Here is a 14,568-nt window from a genome sequence, read left to right as displayed (position 1 = left end):
AACCACCCAATAAAGCATTACAATAATCTAACCTAGAGGTCATAAACGCATTAATTAATATTTCTGCATTAGAGGTTGAAAGCATAGGTCGTAATTTAGATATATAGATATAGTTTTACAGATGCTAGAAATGGTTTTCGAAGGAAAGATTGCTGTCAAACAGCACACCTAGGTTCCTAACTGATGATGAAGAATTAACAGAGCAGCCATCAAGTGTCAGACAGTGTTCTAGATTATTATATGTGGGGTTTTTAGGTCCAATTATTTTTTCAGACTTTAGCATTAAGAAGTTACTCATCCTCCAGTTTTTTACATTGACTATGCATTCAGATTATTTTTGATTTGATTACAGTCCGTCTATGCATTTAATGACACATTGTTTATTCTTGTCATTATACATCCCTATGTTAATAGCGCTACATTTCTAAAAGTGATTGAAGCACTCTATCAGCCAATGCTAAGAAACCCCATTCGAGCCAATCACAAAGCTCACCTTGAAGGTGTCGGCCACAACTTCTGCCCCTGGTGACTGGTGTGTTTTCGAAATGCCCACGAAGAACTCTTTTCCAGTGAAGAGGACATCGCTTCCTTCCAGAGTGGCTCCAGCAGAGCCGCCCTCCTCATCACCCATCTCCATCACCGTCAGCTTCAGCTCGCTCAGGACGCGCCACGGCCTCTCTGCCTGAAGAAAAAACACAGTGCTGAGCCCCAGTCACGCCCCAGTGTCCCGCAGCCCGCCAGCGGCCCTTACCTCAGCGCGCCTCTGCTGTTTGACAGAGGAAATATATATAGGATTTATTACTGCCTAGTTCATTTTCTTCACACTCCATCACAGTAGGTGAAGTTGGTTCGCAATCTGCCATAAAACCAAAAGGAGGAGGAGGAGGCTGGACATTAGGTAAAACATTGTTTGTTTGTTTTTTTGGTAAAAGTAATAATGTATGGAGTGTAAAATCTCAGAAAATATATACTGTTGTATTGTATGGAATACAGGGAAGAGATGATTTGATTGAAGGAAGAAATAAGGCAGACTGGAAGAAAATTTAATTGAAGTGAGGGTGTTTTGAGAAAAAGAAAAAGGGTAAAGAATGTTGTTGTGGAATATTTGAAGAATACAGGTGTATACATTACAAAGACATATCCATGATTGTATGTTTTATGTTTTTATTTATTTATTTCTTTTTTGAGACTGTAACGTAGATTCATAATCCATGCTGCATACTCGGATACAGTAGGTGGCGATATGCACCTAGTAAGCTATGCTTGAGATTCGCCATAAAACTACGACGGAGGAAACGAGACGGTCTTTTCCGGTTTGGACAGAGAAGGAGTGCGGCAGCTCAGACATGTGAGTGAGAGATAACTTTTGGGTTTTTACTGAAAATGTTGATGTTAGATATTATTCTGTAAGTCACATGATTCTCTAACAATATCTGGTGCACGTTAATCAAACACCGATGTCTGTTCGGGGTTAGGAAATGCTTTTACTGTACGTGACCACGTGTATTAAGGCCATAAAGCCTTAGGTATCATTTAAAGTATAATTTCAGAGGTTTTGGGGACTGAAAAAGTATGACTCGTAATACAATACAATACAAAAAAATGTGCTCATTAAACTTTAAAATGCTGCTCGCCGTTTTAAAGTAGTTGGCTATCCATAAATATTTGCAGGGTTATGCCAAGCAAATGATTTACAATTTTGACGATATGCACATGTATTTTGTAGTACGTTGGAGTTCGTGTGGAAGTAAAGCATGAACTACGAGTGCCCGTGTTTCTGGTGGTGCTCTTATTTTTGCGACACAAAAGCTCACAAAGTAAGCCGTTTTCCGTGAAAGTGTGAAGCTTCTGATTCGTTAGCCGCTACAGATAACTACGATCAATCACATTTTTAGATATCGAAATCAAACACTTTAGATGCAGTTTCAACGTTAAGTAACGCAACGAAGTGTTTTACCACTGGTCTACCAGTCATTAATACCTACTTTAGTTCAAGTAACTGAAAACTAATGAAACTACAAGTCAGTCAGTTACAAAACCTTCATGCCTGTTTATAAGGTGAATAAATTGAACTCTGTGGAGTAGATACTGTAAAAAAATAACACCGCTCTTGTTTCAACAGCATGGCCCCAGAGACCAGGCTCCTCAGAAGATGGATGATCACTCGCAGGTTCATGAGATGTTTGCCAGGTATCTACTGATTGCTCATCTTTTAGCACCTGTAATATTTGTAATCGGTTCACAAGTGAGGCTAGAGTTGCCAAACGTTGTGGCCTATTATCTCAACCAGTTGCAACACTACAATTTAATGGTAGATCTTTAGCTGCTTGTTGTTTAGAGTCTTTTAGATTATTAGTTGTTGTGCTTTGTTTTGCTCCTGGTTAGGACAATTTTTTTGTCCTGATGTGTCATTTTGTCCTGATGTCTAATTTCTTAGGTTCAGTTAGCTTTCTTGGACGGTGGTGTAATCCTGAGTGAGAAGTGCGCTGGCTCCATTTTCCTTTCTCCTTGTGAGCCTGATAACAGCAGCTGATGACTACAGGAGAGTTCACTCGCTGAAGGTACTTCCGATTGAAATTATTCCTGCTCTTAGAAAGTAACACGAAGAGCGAGGCTAGAGTCACATCCTGATGCAATTTTTCTTTGTCTTGGTGTGCTCAAAGTGCTCGCAGAGAAAGTCTCTGCTTATTCGTTGGCTGATGCTTTTCATTGCCCAGCCAATCACATGCTCAGAAACAGACCCATCTTCATCAGTCTATATTGTTGCTCAGCAGTGTTTGAAGTGTAATGTGTGGTTTCTCTCAGCTCCTGCAGATGCTGATGAATGCTGTCATTGACGGCACTGTATGGAGCGGTGAACACTCCTGACTGAAGCGCCATTGGAGTAAGGGTTTTCTTCTTTGTGTGTGTGTGTATATTTCTCTACTGAATCAAGTCAAGCGAGGCTAGAGTCACATCCTGATGCCATTTTTCTTTGTCTTGGTGTGCTCAAAGTGCTCGCAGAGTAAGTCTCTGCTTATTCGTTGGCTGATGCTTTTCGTTGCCCAGCCAATCACATGCTCAGAAACAAGTCTATTTCATGGTGTATAATCTTAGACAAACGCAAGGTGATGTCTAACAGCTGTTTTTATTGTCTTAGGTATCATCAGCCTCCACAGCACCACTGAAGATGAGCGGGAAAGTGTGAAGCCCAACTGTTAAACGTGTTTCTGTTTCTTCAGAAATGTGCAGTTGTGGTCTAAGCTGCACTCCTTTGTGTAATATACTGCCATCACATGATGACTGGCCTGTTATGCTTTTAAAGGACTGCTGAATAAGTGTATTGCATCTAAACCTCATGTAAGTGTTGTCACAGATCTGCCAGGTTCAGTCTCCACCCAATCCCAGCAATCCAGCTCTCCTGAATATTAATCAGTCACACCTGCACTTAATCAGCCACTCAGCACCGTCACTACTTTAATGCACACCACAGTTCACCCAGCGTCCGAGCTTATACTCATAAAGAGGACTTTGCTCCTGCAAAAAGACCCCATCGTCTCCTCTGGTCCTGTCGTTGTTATGGTGTGTAACATCATTCTCTGGAAAAGATGAGGACTGTGTTCAGCTTAGATGCATCTCCTGCTTCTGACTGTCTGCCATTTATCATACTGACCTGTTCCATCTGCAAAGTTCTCTTTATGCTCTTGTGTAAATAAACCTTGTCAACATTTTACCTACATCCTGTGAGTCTGCTTCCATTACACATTGCGTGCTTAGTTTGGTTTTTGGTTTGATCCTATAACATTTGTGAAATTGTCCCACGACACATTCTCCTTCAACATCTGTTTAAAACAAAAGTAATGCAGTAGTAAACTAATGAAGCAATCTGTTTTAAGCCCTTGAGCACTTCTATTTTTTTTTGGAAATATTAACACCGCACCCACTCATTAATCAGAAACTTGAGGTTATTATTACTAGAATTACCTACATTTTCCAAAATGCTTAACCTTTGTGGGGTGGCAAGTAAACACACTGTGGACTGTCACATGGCCTGTCCATCACAGGCCTCAAACACACCTGTGGCTAATTTATAAATAATTAGTGGTGTAAAATTCTTGCTGAATGTTAATTCTGATCATACTAAAATATTCATGAAAATGCAATCTTTTATTGATGTCCATAAACAAGGGCTGTAGACCTGTCACCTGGAGGAAAATAACTAAATGTCATTCTGCTTGCCCATGTTAAAAAAGAAATCCGCAAATGATAACTTTTACAGGATTAATACATATCAAAACAGCCTTTTTGTAGATGAAGGCATTCGTATTGTTTTCTTTTGTTGTAATTGAACCATGTAACACTAAATTGCTCATGAGATAAACCACTGGGAGAGCAAATGAGGATTGTTTTAATAGTGTCAATGCAATTGAGGGGAAAACATTTTTGCATTATGACATGGAACTACTAAAAAGCACATACAGTAAGATGCTGCTACCTTGAAAAAACTGGCCTCTACGTGCTATGACCTTCTGACAGGTTAATATGTGGGTTTTGGTTTGGGTTAGATAAGTACTGTAAAAATCCACCAAACCCATATACCTTCCCAATCACTTCAATGAAGATAGCGGAATATACTTACAGAAGCAATGGAACTACACGTCTTCATAAGACGTTTGAGCCGGGTTCTCAGCTCTGGACCTCGAGGATCACAATCGCACATGAACAAGCTGTTCTTTAAATTCAGGGAAGCAGGTTATGTGTCATACCTGGGTATGTTCAAGGTAAGTAAGCAGATAACCTCAGCTTTTGGCTACAAAAACAAGTTAATTTCAGAGTAGTAACTTGAAGATAACCGTACTAGGTTCTGCTACCCTGGAGCACAAAGGCAGTCATCAGCAGCACGGATATATTCGTAGCAATAGACAACAATACATTGTATGGGTCAAAATGATCCATTTTTCTTTCTTGCCAAAAATCCTTAGGATGTTAAGTAAAGATCATATTCTCAGAAAATATTCAGTAATTTCCTACATAATCATTACATTTTACAATATCATCTTACACATAATAGATTGACTTTTTTATTCCTGTAATAAAAATACATATCTGATATGACTAATTATAAAATTAGCATCAAACAAACAATATAATCCCTATTCTCAAGGATTAAACGGAAAAACAAAAAAAGATTGCACAACGGCCAGTTAGTTGGCGATATGATTTTTTCTTTCTTACATAGTCTGGGTTGAGTGAACTAATTCCTAGACTCGTTTTGGAACTAGCATACCTTGAGTAAGAAGAGTTTGGGTTAATCCACCCTGAGTTCAGAGGTAAGTTAACCTTGCTTTATGGAATACACCCCTGGACTGCTAAAAAGGCCGGAGTGTTTGGTCAAGGTTGAATCTTGAGGTCCAGAATAAAACACCCCTAAACTGGGATAGGAGTAAATAACAAAATTTATTTTTTGGGTGAATCATCACTTTTGGGGTGAACCTTTCCGTCACTGTGAGCAAACAGTTAATCTCCTGTTTATTTCAAGGCTGTTTAGTATAATACTATCATAACATGTGTCCATTCTACAAATCTAAACAAACCTAAGAAATGAAAGCATAAGAGAAACATGGACAGTTGCAGCCCCTAAAACCTCAGGCTGAAGTAAACACATGGTAAGAGATGTAAAGAAAGTAAATATTATTGTGCTGTGATTGTCTCAATAGTAGGGTTTCTTGTTGATAAGCAGGCAAAGGGAGGACAGCGCCGCCCCAAGTTTGGAGGCTTCGCTGCAGGCGGTGGGCAGCAGGGTGTAGTCTGTCAAGCGCTGGAAAGCCTGAAACAGAGAGGAAAATATATATAAGAAACACAGCTCCTGACGTGCTATCATACTATTAGCTGCAAGGAAAGCATCTTTTTTCACTTCCAGAAAACACAACTGTCACCTGAAGCCGAGATTTGCAATTGCAATAAGATTTGCATTCATTCACATATTTATTAGCATCTAACAACTGGTTTGACAGGAAAGACTAGTCATAACTCTTCGGTTAACTCTCATTCAGTGTCATACAGGTATTCTAGGTTTAGCAGAATAAGTTTGTGTACTTGCAAAGTCAATTGAATCATGTCCTATATAACGTGCTGTCAGCACACAGTGTACTACAGTGCATGCATAATTATTAGACAAGTTGATATTCTGACCATATTTTTTCCAAGCACATTTAAAAAAATCCAAATCAACATTAATCTTAATAACTTTGTATTTTTGTGTTTTTATACATAAGGTATAAAGAGGGTGAAAAACCTCATATTCAGGTGTGAATTATTAGGTTATGAGGTTCCGAGGCCAACGGGGGAGTTTGGCCATGTCACTAAACTGAGCAGTAAGGACCCACACTAATACCTCTGGGCTCTTTAATACCTCTTCCAACAGGAGGTCTCCTATCCAGGTACTGACCAGGCTCAACCCTGCTAAGCTTCAGTGGTCAACCACTGTTTAATGGTACTTCTTAGTGGAAACCATAATACATTCTTATTCAGAAGATGAAGAAGCACAACTCAATATTGTGCAAAGTTACACTAAAATCATGTTTTTCCGTCGCTGACAAAAGTTGTAATCACACTTGTGTTGCTGAATGCTCTCCGTTTTGCTGCACACGCTCCATTACTCACAGGAACACTGCCGGGACACTCCTCAGCTGTGGGATGTAGGAGGAAGTCCAGTTTAGCAGGACCTCTGATGTAAATGCAGTTAGCAGCAACGTCCTCGGACACAGACAAGATCTCGTAGTGATGGTCAGTTAGCTGCTCCATCACCTGAATGAAAAGCACTCTTAGATAACTTCATCTTCTTGTAGGAGCTGTAGGTTGAAGCGATGATGTCACATATCTGATTTGACTCACTCTGAGTGTTTTCTTGGCCCCATCGCTGCTGCTGAAGATGATGGTATCAGGGCCGCCCATGGAGCAGATGTTCTTCAGACGAGAGCCTCCACACACAGGCACGGTGGATACTGCAAAGTCCTGGTCACACAGCCACACAGAACAGGACCACTGTTACTTGCCTTGCGCTGGTATTCCTGTTATTAGCAGTGCTTCTTAAAGCAAACCATAAGTATTAACTCTTAGCATCCCATTCTAATGATGTGAATGATACCTTCAGTTCTGCCGCTTGCTAAGGAAAGGGTTGCTGTTAGCTTTCTAAGGAGACTTTCAATTACCTACACCGTGAGTCTTGCAAACAAACAAAGGTTAGACTGGGATTTGTTATGTTGGGGGTACGCATAGCCCACAAAATTTTAAATATAAAATATAATACTTAAATTGCAAATATAATACGAGTTGAAAGCGCTTTAATAAATAAAAAAAAGGATTAAAAAAAGTTTATTTATTGATTAGGGACCTATAAAATTTTGGGGCCCCATGTCATCATAAAACAGGGCCCTAACTGAATTCGGCCCCGGCCTAATGTAAGCCCTGCATATAGAGCACTCTATCAGCCAATGCTAAGAGACCCCATTTGAGCCAATCACAAAGCTCACCTTGAAGGTGTCGGCCAAAACTTCTGCCCCACGGTGATTGGTGTGTTTCGAAATGCCCACGAAGAACTCTTTTCCAGTGAAGAGGACATCACTTCCTTCCAGAGTGGCTCCAGCAGAGCCGCCCTCCTCATCACCCATCTCCATCACCGTCAGCTTCAGCTCGCTCAGGACGCGCCTCACGGCCTCTGCCTGGAGAAAACACAGTGCTGAGCCCCAGTCACGCCCCAGTGTCCCGCAGCCCGCCAGCGGCCCTTACCTCAGCGCGCCTCTGCTGTTTGAGAGGTCGAGTGACCAGTGCCGTGTCGCCCTGAACCACAGCCACATCCTCGATCCGCCAGCTCTCGGGCAGCTCCGGGGCGGCTGGGATCTCTATCAGCTGCAGCCCCACCTTCTGCCTCAGAGCACCTGTCAGCACCCCCATCTGACGCTGTGCCTTGGCCAGGTCTGTCTCGAGCCCTTCCCCACCCTCCGCCAACTTCCCAAAGGATTCTGGGATACCTCTGACTACAGCATGAGTGAAGCAGCCGTATGGATATATGTTGGCCATGATGGCGTGTATATGAATGGTATTTGTTTATGACAAAATATGTGTGTGTGTGTGAGTGAGTTTAAAGTCTATGAAAGTTTTGGCGTAGAACTGATTGGAAGCCTCTGGCAACAGCAACTGGATCAGCATATCATTCTTTGATGTCCTTGAAACCCATGGACAGAAGTGTGTTTGTCCCTTTAATGCTGCCTGAGACAGAGAAAAAAGTGAGAAAAAAAATTAAAAACCTTCCAGTGGAATAAATAATGAATGCATCATGTCTTTGCACCTTGACTTTACAGTGATCTTGTTATTCTTCAGTTGTCACAGTGTCTCGTTCCACATTCACTTCCCGATGTTGTTTAACACGTAAGCAATTTGAAACTATTCAAAGTGCATAATTATTTTTTTGCAAAATGTTCAGCTCTGTCATTCGCTGTTTTCAAATGAATCATATTTTAGCATGTGTGTATATCCCTACAACAAAAAAATAAAAATGCAGCAAAATTTACTTTGGTTAGCATACCCCGAGCAGTACGCCACTCTTTCAAATCATTCATACCTTAAGAAATGTCTATATTACAACAAACATTTTTGGACATAATGTGTATTTTTAAAAAGTTGCTGCAGATAAGGCATTGTTCCGGTAAAACAACCGATAAAACTGCTGAATCTGGACGTGAAGTCCACTACAGCCAATCAAAATATCCTTCTGGTAAGCTTCCAAACACTCAACGAACAAAATGTAACAACATCTAACAAAGTCTGCTGCCTATATTAGTCTTCACAAAGCAGCAACACGCAAACCTAATCGTCTAAACATCAATAAAACACGAATTCGTTGCACTTTCGCCGAGATTCGAAGATATGAAATGTTTCTAAAAAGTCGCCGCTGATACACAAAAGCGGTTCAACAGTTGTCCAAAGTGTCTCGGCAGCCAAAGCTGACGCCCTGAAACTAAATTCCTACCTTATGATACGACGAAAAGCGTTAACTCTGTTTGTGTGAACGCGGAGAGCTGTTTTGATCGTCTCGCCTCGCACAAACACCACACCGTTAGTTATTCTCCTCTTTCCCTTCCCCCTCAGTCCATCCATCCTGACCAGTCCCTTTCCTTTCATTTCCTCCTGCCTGGCCCTGGCCAGAAGCGACCAGACCCGATAACCAGGGGGACGCACGCGAGTCTTTCTACATTGTCGTGTAACTTTAGCCTACCTCCTACCTCCGAGACGAAGTGAGACTGCTCTTCTTGGAATCCGCATTAAACACATTCCCGACCATCTTTCAGGATTTTCCACTCACCAGTCCTGTTGTTCACAGTGCCACACCCCCATCGCTGCCTGGACTGGAAACTCAAACTGTTCTTCAAGATAGAAGGAAAAGTATGGAGGGATACTCATTCGTGCTAAATGATGAGAGTTCAGTGAATTCTGAGGGATGACATAGTTCCCCAGCCCTAGTCTGCGTTCTGTTATCTGCAGCTGTTCTCTAATCCCCTCTTTTAATATGTAGGTCAGGTTTAGCTGTGTCCTCTGTCTCATCAAAATGCAGATTATTTGTGAAATGCATCTGCCATAGATGTGTTGTTTTACAGGTATGGGGTGGTGGGTTGACCTCAGACCTTCAGGAGGAGGATTTGGGGAAATGCCTTCGATGAAAACTTTTTTGTTTACATTTATTTATTTATTAGTTAAATACATGTTTTTGTTGCACTTTATCAGCAAAATTAAGAAATATCTTTCACTGATAAACCTGAACAGAATAAAAATGTTTCTGGATTCGTTTTTCTTTGTATGTGATGATGTCATACTTGTACAAATCACTGACTTAAACGCACCTTTAAGATCATTGCTCACCAAAAACCCAATGTTGTATGCCATCTTAAGTTTTATTTTGATTTGTACTTATGCTACTTACTTTTACTTTTACATTTTGTTCATTCAAACTGTTCAAGAAGAATGGATTTATCAAATGAACCGATCACACTTAATAATACCTAATCATAACCAATCATTTTCATAACAAGATGGAGGCATGCCCTCCTCTCACATGACCTTCCCCCATTTATTCTCCATTGCACCAGCAAACCCAACTCATGCTTTAGGGCAGTGGTCACCAACCTGTCGATCTCCATCAGAAAATTTCTTTGTACTGTATTTTTTGTACTTGTTGTTCTTTGGGATAGTTTTACCCTCTGTTTTATTTTGTTGCTATCTATTTGTTTTGTAGAATTGTTTTGTAGTCCAGATCTTTAAGGAGGTATTGCCTCCTATGGCTTCTGGGAGAAATCACCCCTGCTGAACTTAAACATATTTTTAGTTGTGATAGTCTCAGTCCACGTTTATTAAATTTACTGTACTGTGTCTTATGACGGTGGAGTCTTATGCTGCACAAACTGCCATGAAGTGAAAATGAATTAGTACTCTCATATTTTCTTATTATGTAAAAAACGTAGTCTGTTGAAGGAAACAAGTATATCAGAGCGAGCAAGATGGTGATGGTGCGTTCAGGAAAGTACTCATCAGATGTACAGAGGTTAAAGTGAATGGAGCATCGTTAATGTCCCAGTAGTAAGTGTCTAACAATGCCCTTGGAAAGACTATTTGTTACATTCATTACATTAAAATGAGTAACAACAATCACATCAACCAGTGTTACAAGTTGCAATACACTTTTGTATTTAGAAGAGTAAAATCTAACTCTAAAAAGTAGGCCTACATGGTTTTTCATTGTTTATAGACCACATGAAATTCATTTGTGGGTTCTGTGGCTTTTAGTTAGTGGATTTAAGTTTATTTAGCGATAATGGAACAGAAGTAACAATATCATTATGTTTCATATATTTCTCCTGAGCTAATGAATGAAAACAAGCACTGACAGCTATTTAGAATCCATTCTACTTGAATGAGTTTGAGAACTCATGAAGCACTTGCTGTTTGTGGTGTTTCAAGCGCTTCAAAAAACTGAAACACTTTGCAAAGCTTTGTTTCTCACTACGCTAACTTGTTTGCTGGATTGCTACAGCTATAACATCAATATACGAGCAAGTCATGCTGTGGGTCTGAATCTGCTTCAGTAGTGAGGTATCACACACGATGCTATCTCAAAAGCCGTTCACGAGTGTTATTTTCTGCTGATCATTTAAAAACACCAGCACTGTAACGAATCTTTAAAAAAGGCTGTGATTTTACCACAGGGGTAAGGGCTAAGAGAACTGTGTCAGTAACTGTATAGCACTGTATGAGGCCACTGATACACTGCCACAGCCATGACTCCAGGGCAATGGAGCAACAGATCGAGACAAAGAGAGAGAGAGACAGAGACTAACAGAGGATAGACGGGATTAAAGAACAGACCATCTGTCTATCCCTCGTTTCTCAGTCAGCCTCATGTAAACAGTCTCAGCCTCTTTGGCTCCATTTGTATGTGCATGATTCCGTTAGACGCGAGCAGTGTCAGTCCAGTCCAGTCCAAATATCTTCATGCTGTGTCTGAGATCTGCAGCGGTGTGTGTTTGTGTGTGCCTTTGGCATAATCAGCAGTAAAGCGTTTATCGTGACTGCGCGTCACGCTTGTGTCACAAGGTTGCTGTCATTTGATTTCCTTGCTGCTCTGCATGCCTGTAATTTGGAACAAACAGGCTATGCATCTTTTTGTTGTTGTGCTCACAAACTCACATACACACTTCTTTTTAAGCTGTAGTAGTGGATAGTAGATTATAACAATTATAAAAGTGTATTATTTGGTAGTCGTAAAAAAAAAAAATAGCCAATTCACACTGCACCAACAGATGCAGATGTCCGCTGGGCTTTGATTGATCACGTTGAATCTGTGTTTGTGGGATCGTGTTGGATCTGTGTCTGTTGATGTAATGAGAATTGGCCTTCAGTTTAGGCCCTGACTCCAGTTTAATTCTTAAGTGATCGCCACTAAATCAAATTAGACCTCCAGGGTGGAGTCCAAGCCAGTCAAAGCCCAGCACAATCCTTATTGTGATTTCAGCAACAGCAAACCAAAAACTGTGGGAGTTTCATACCGCCATCCATTTAGATTCAGACTTTATTATACTCGATATTACATGCCTGGAATTAGGAAAGGCAAACGGCTCGGTTTGATCTGGAGGAATAGGAAAGTGCTTTTTGGTGATCAGAGGGAGACGCACCATCATGATGAAATCTAGAGCATCCCTCCTCATCCTCATCGGCTTTCTGCCTTTAGCAGGTAGGATGCATCCAAAAATGGAGATTATTATTCATTCAACCAAGGAAACTTGTGATACTTGTCATTTTTATGTCGCCCCGCTGAAGGTGATGCGGTGTAGTGTTGAGTGTAGCTAAGATCTCAACACTCATTTGCTTCAAGCAGGAACTGTTTTCTAAAAATAAAAAGGATCACTTTGACTTTTTGCCATTCAAGGCTTAATGACTGAGAGTATAGTCTAATATTCAGATATATTCCTAACTTCTTTAGTATCTTCTTAGTTTACATGTTAAACTTGAAAAAATTTCAGCACTTAATTGCATGTGTCTTTTCGTATCTAGTCCTCAAGAAGAATTAAGACTTTTTTAAACCACAAGTCTACTTTGGCTCTCAAATCTGTGTCAGGAGAACCTTTGATTTTAACTAAAAGGTGTAGACGCAAAAGCATGGGCGGGGACTGCTTTGACATCAGGAGCCAGTTCTTCTAAAATCTTGTAACACTCTTTTGCCGTTAAAAATCTAGTCAGGATTCAACATGGACCTGCAGTGAAAAATGATCAATGCAAAGGTCTGTGCATATCTGTGCGGCTGACCAATGCATTTGTACAAGTGCCCCATTCAGACGCCCTTTCAAGAGAGTATTTACAAGAGTCACGCAAAATGTTTTACCAAGGTTTGCAGGAGTCTATTCAATGGTATTCGCTCCATTTTGTGCTTGACATGGCTGGGATTGTTGATGGCACCACAGAGGACAGAGAGTGAGGTAGAAGGGAGAGAATGAATTTATTTGGAATGCCAAAGATTATCTGAACATAACATACTGTATGCTAAATTTGCACTGCTCTTGGTTTTGCATTAGTCATTATGGAAATAACATTTGTGTGCTCAGTAAATAAGCCACAGAGCTTTCCCCTCCTGTCAGCGCTTTTATGAGACTGTGCTCTCATGCCAATTCTCCTTTTTGTTTTTAGTAAATCCAGTCTTTAGTCTCTATGTTAAGACTGGCTTTGAAGTAGATTGTTCAACTAACAGTTCACCAAGGAGCAGCGAGTCTTATTATTCAGATTAGCCCAGTGTAAGTTTTCAGTTAACCAACGTAAATTGACCAGTTTTAAGGAGGACAAAAACTGAGAAAACTAAATTCGACAATTCAATGTAATGATAATATAATATAATGACACAATTCAAAGATTGAAACTGATCAATGATGCTGTGCGATTACATTGGATCTCACAGTAATGCCACACAAGTGTGAGTAATTGTTTCTATTACATGATCCTTATTGCTTTGTCTGACAATTATTATAATTGTTATAATTATTATAATTATGTGTTTTTGATCTAAATGATTTTTTTAAATGTAAAAACTTTATAACTGTTACAAGTGGACCTCAGAGAACAGTAGAAAATCAAAACCAGAGGCCGTTTTAAAGAAAGAACATTAGAGGACTAACATACAGGACTAGCCTAAGCATTTTACGTATCAGATGTTGATTCTGAGACGTTCACTGACTGTCCTCCTTTCTATTGCAGTGCTGTCCTTGAGATGCTACACGTGCATGTTTCCAGCCATCTCTCCTCTGGACTGTCTGAAGTTCCCCCAGGAATGTCCCACTGGACAGCGATGTCTTGCCAGCACAGCTGTAGGAGTTAAAGGTCAACTGAACCGAACACTGCACAGACAGTCACTGCACTAGTGTACAGACCGATTAAAAAATGGAGCCAAAGAACGAACTACCTGAATATTAATCAGCGCCGTCTGTGATCCTGATTTAGTTTATTTTCCCACACCATCTCGGACACACACACACACAAAATACTTGCATGTTATGTGTGTGTGTGTGATGAAAGGTGTGGGAAAGTAGTAGTGAAGGTTTGTTCAGAGTATTAAAGAGGACTTTGATGTTTTTAAGGCGAGTGAGTAACGGGGTGCTCCCTAATAAGCCGTCTGGATCGGATTTTGCAGAACCTGATTTAACAATTCATAACATGTTACGTTTTGCAAGCGGGGTGTTTTTTTTGCAAGTTGGGTACATATTGTCAGTTTCTAGCCATATGAAATAGATGTTCTGAAAAATAAGCCAAATGATAAGCAACAGGTTTTTTGTTTCACATCGGGTGTGTATGGCTGTCGATGGCACAATAATAGTCCAGAACGCAGCATGTTGTAGCTTGTTCAAATAATTATACAGCAGGTCTTTTCCCATGTTTCCTAGAATGTGAATATGTCTTGTTTACTAGAAGATAACTGCTTCAAATTTTTAAGATCAGTGCCACAAAACTCACAACAGCACACATTGTTTTCCAGTGGACTGACAAAAGATGCGTCAT

General features: G+C 40.4%; 1 protein-coding gene, 1 long non-coding RNA gene and 2 other non-coding genes across 8 annotated transcripts; 3 read left to right on the top strand and 1 right to left on the bottom strand.

Annotated features, from left to right (window-relative positions):
* Positions 1–1,255: 1,255 nt before the first annotated feature.
* Positions 1,256–3,718, top strand: LOC122340533. The gene is made up of 5 exons (XR_006250256.1): positions 1,256–1,348; positions 2,123–2,190; positions 2,438–2,561; positions 2,806–2,884; positions 3,140–3,718. It is a non-coding gene; the product is annotated as an uncharacterized LOC122340533 (long non-coding RNA).
* Positions 2,608–2,741, top strand: LOC122340656. Its single transcript, XR_006250351.1, has one exon. It is a non-coding gene; the product is annotated as a small nucleolar RNA SNORA3/SNORA45 family (small nucleolar RNA).
* LOC122340655 lies at positions 2,939–3,072 on the top strand. The gene has a single exon (XR_006250350.1). It is a non-coding gene; the product is annotated as a small nucleolar RNA SNORA3/SNORA45 family (small nucleolar RNA).
* A 1,699-nt stretch (positions 3,719–5,417) lies between the features above and the next one.
* ddah2 (dimethylarginine dimethylaminohydrolase 2) lies at positions 5,418–9,479 on the bottom strand. Of its 5 annotated transcripts, XM_043234091.1 has the most exons (7): positions 9,008–9,247; positions 8,327–8,514; positions 7,768–8,247; positions 7,512–7,700; positions 6,874–6,993; positions 6,643–6,786; positions 5,418–5,806 (listed from the first exon to the last, which is right to left on the bottom strand). In XM_043234091.1, exons 3-7 carry the CDS (start codon positions 8,056–8,058, stop codon positions 5,690–5,692), a joined length of 861 nt encoding a protein of 286 aa, XP_043090026.1. In that variant the 5' UTR covers positions 8,059–8,247; positions 8,327–8,514; positions 9,008–9,247; the 3' UTR covers positions 5,418–5,689. The 5 variants fall into 5 exon arrangements, with proteins under 5 accessions (XP_043090026.1, XP_043090024.1, XP_043090023.1 ...); XM_043234089.1 differs by lacking the exons at positions 8,327–8,514; positions 9,008–9,247 and adding an exon at positions 9,341–9,479; XM_043234088.1 differs by lacking the exons at positions 8,327–8,514; positions 9,008–9,247 and adding an exon at positions 9,254–9,385.
* Positions 9,480–14,568: the final 5,089 nt, after the last annotated feature.

Source organism: Puntigrus tetrazona, unplaced genomic scaffold (genome assembly GCF_018831695.1).
Source record: "Puntigrus tetrazona isolate hp1 unplaced genomic scaffold, ASM1883169v1 S000001062, whole genome shotgun sequence".
NCBI classification, from domain to species: Eukaryota; Metazoa; Chordata; class Actinopteri; order Cypriniformes; family Cyprinidae; genus Puntigrus; species Puntigrus tetrazona.
Note: the sequence above shows the minus strand (reverse complement) of the source record. Positions and strands in the feature narration are given on the sequence as shown.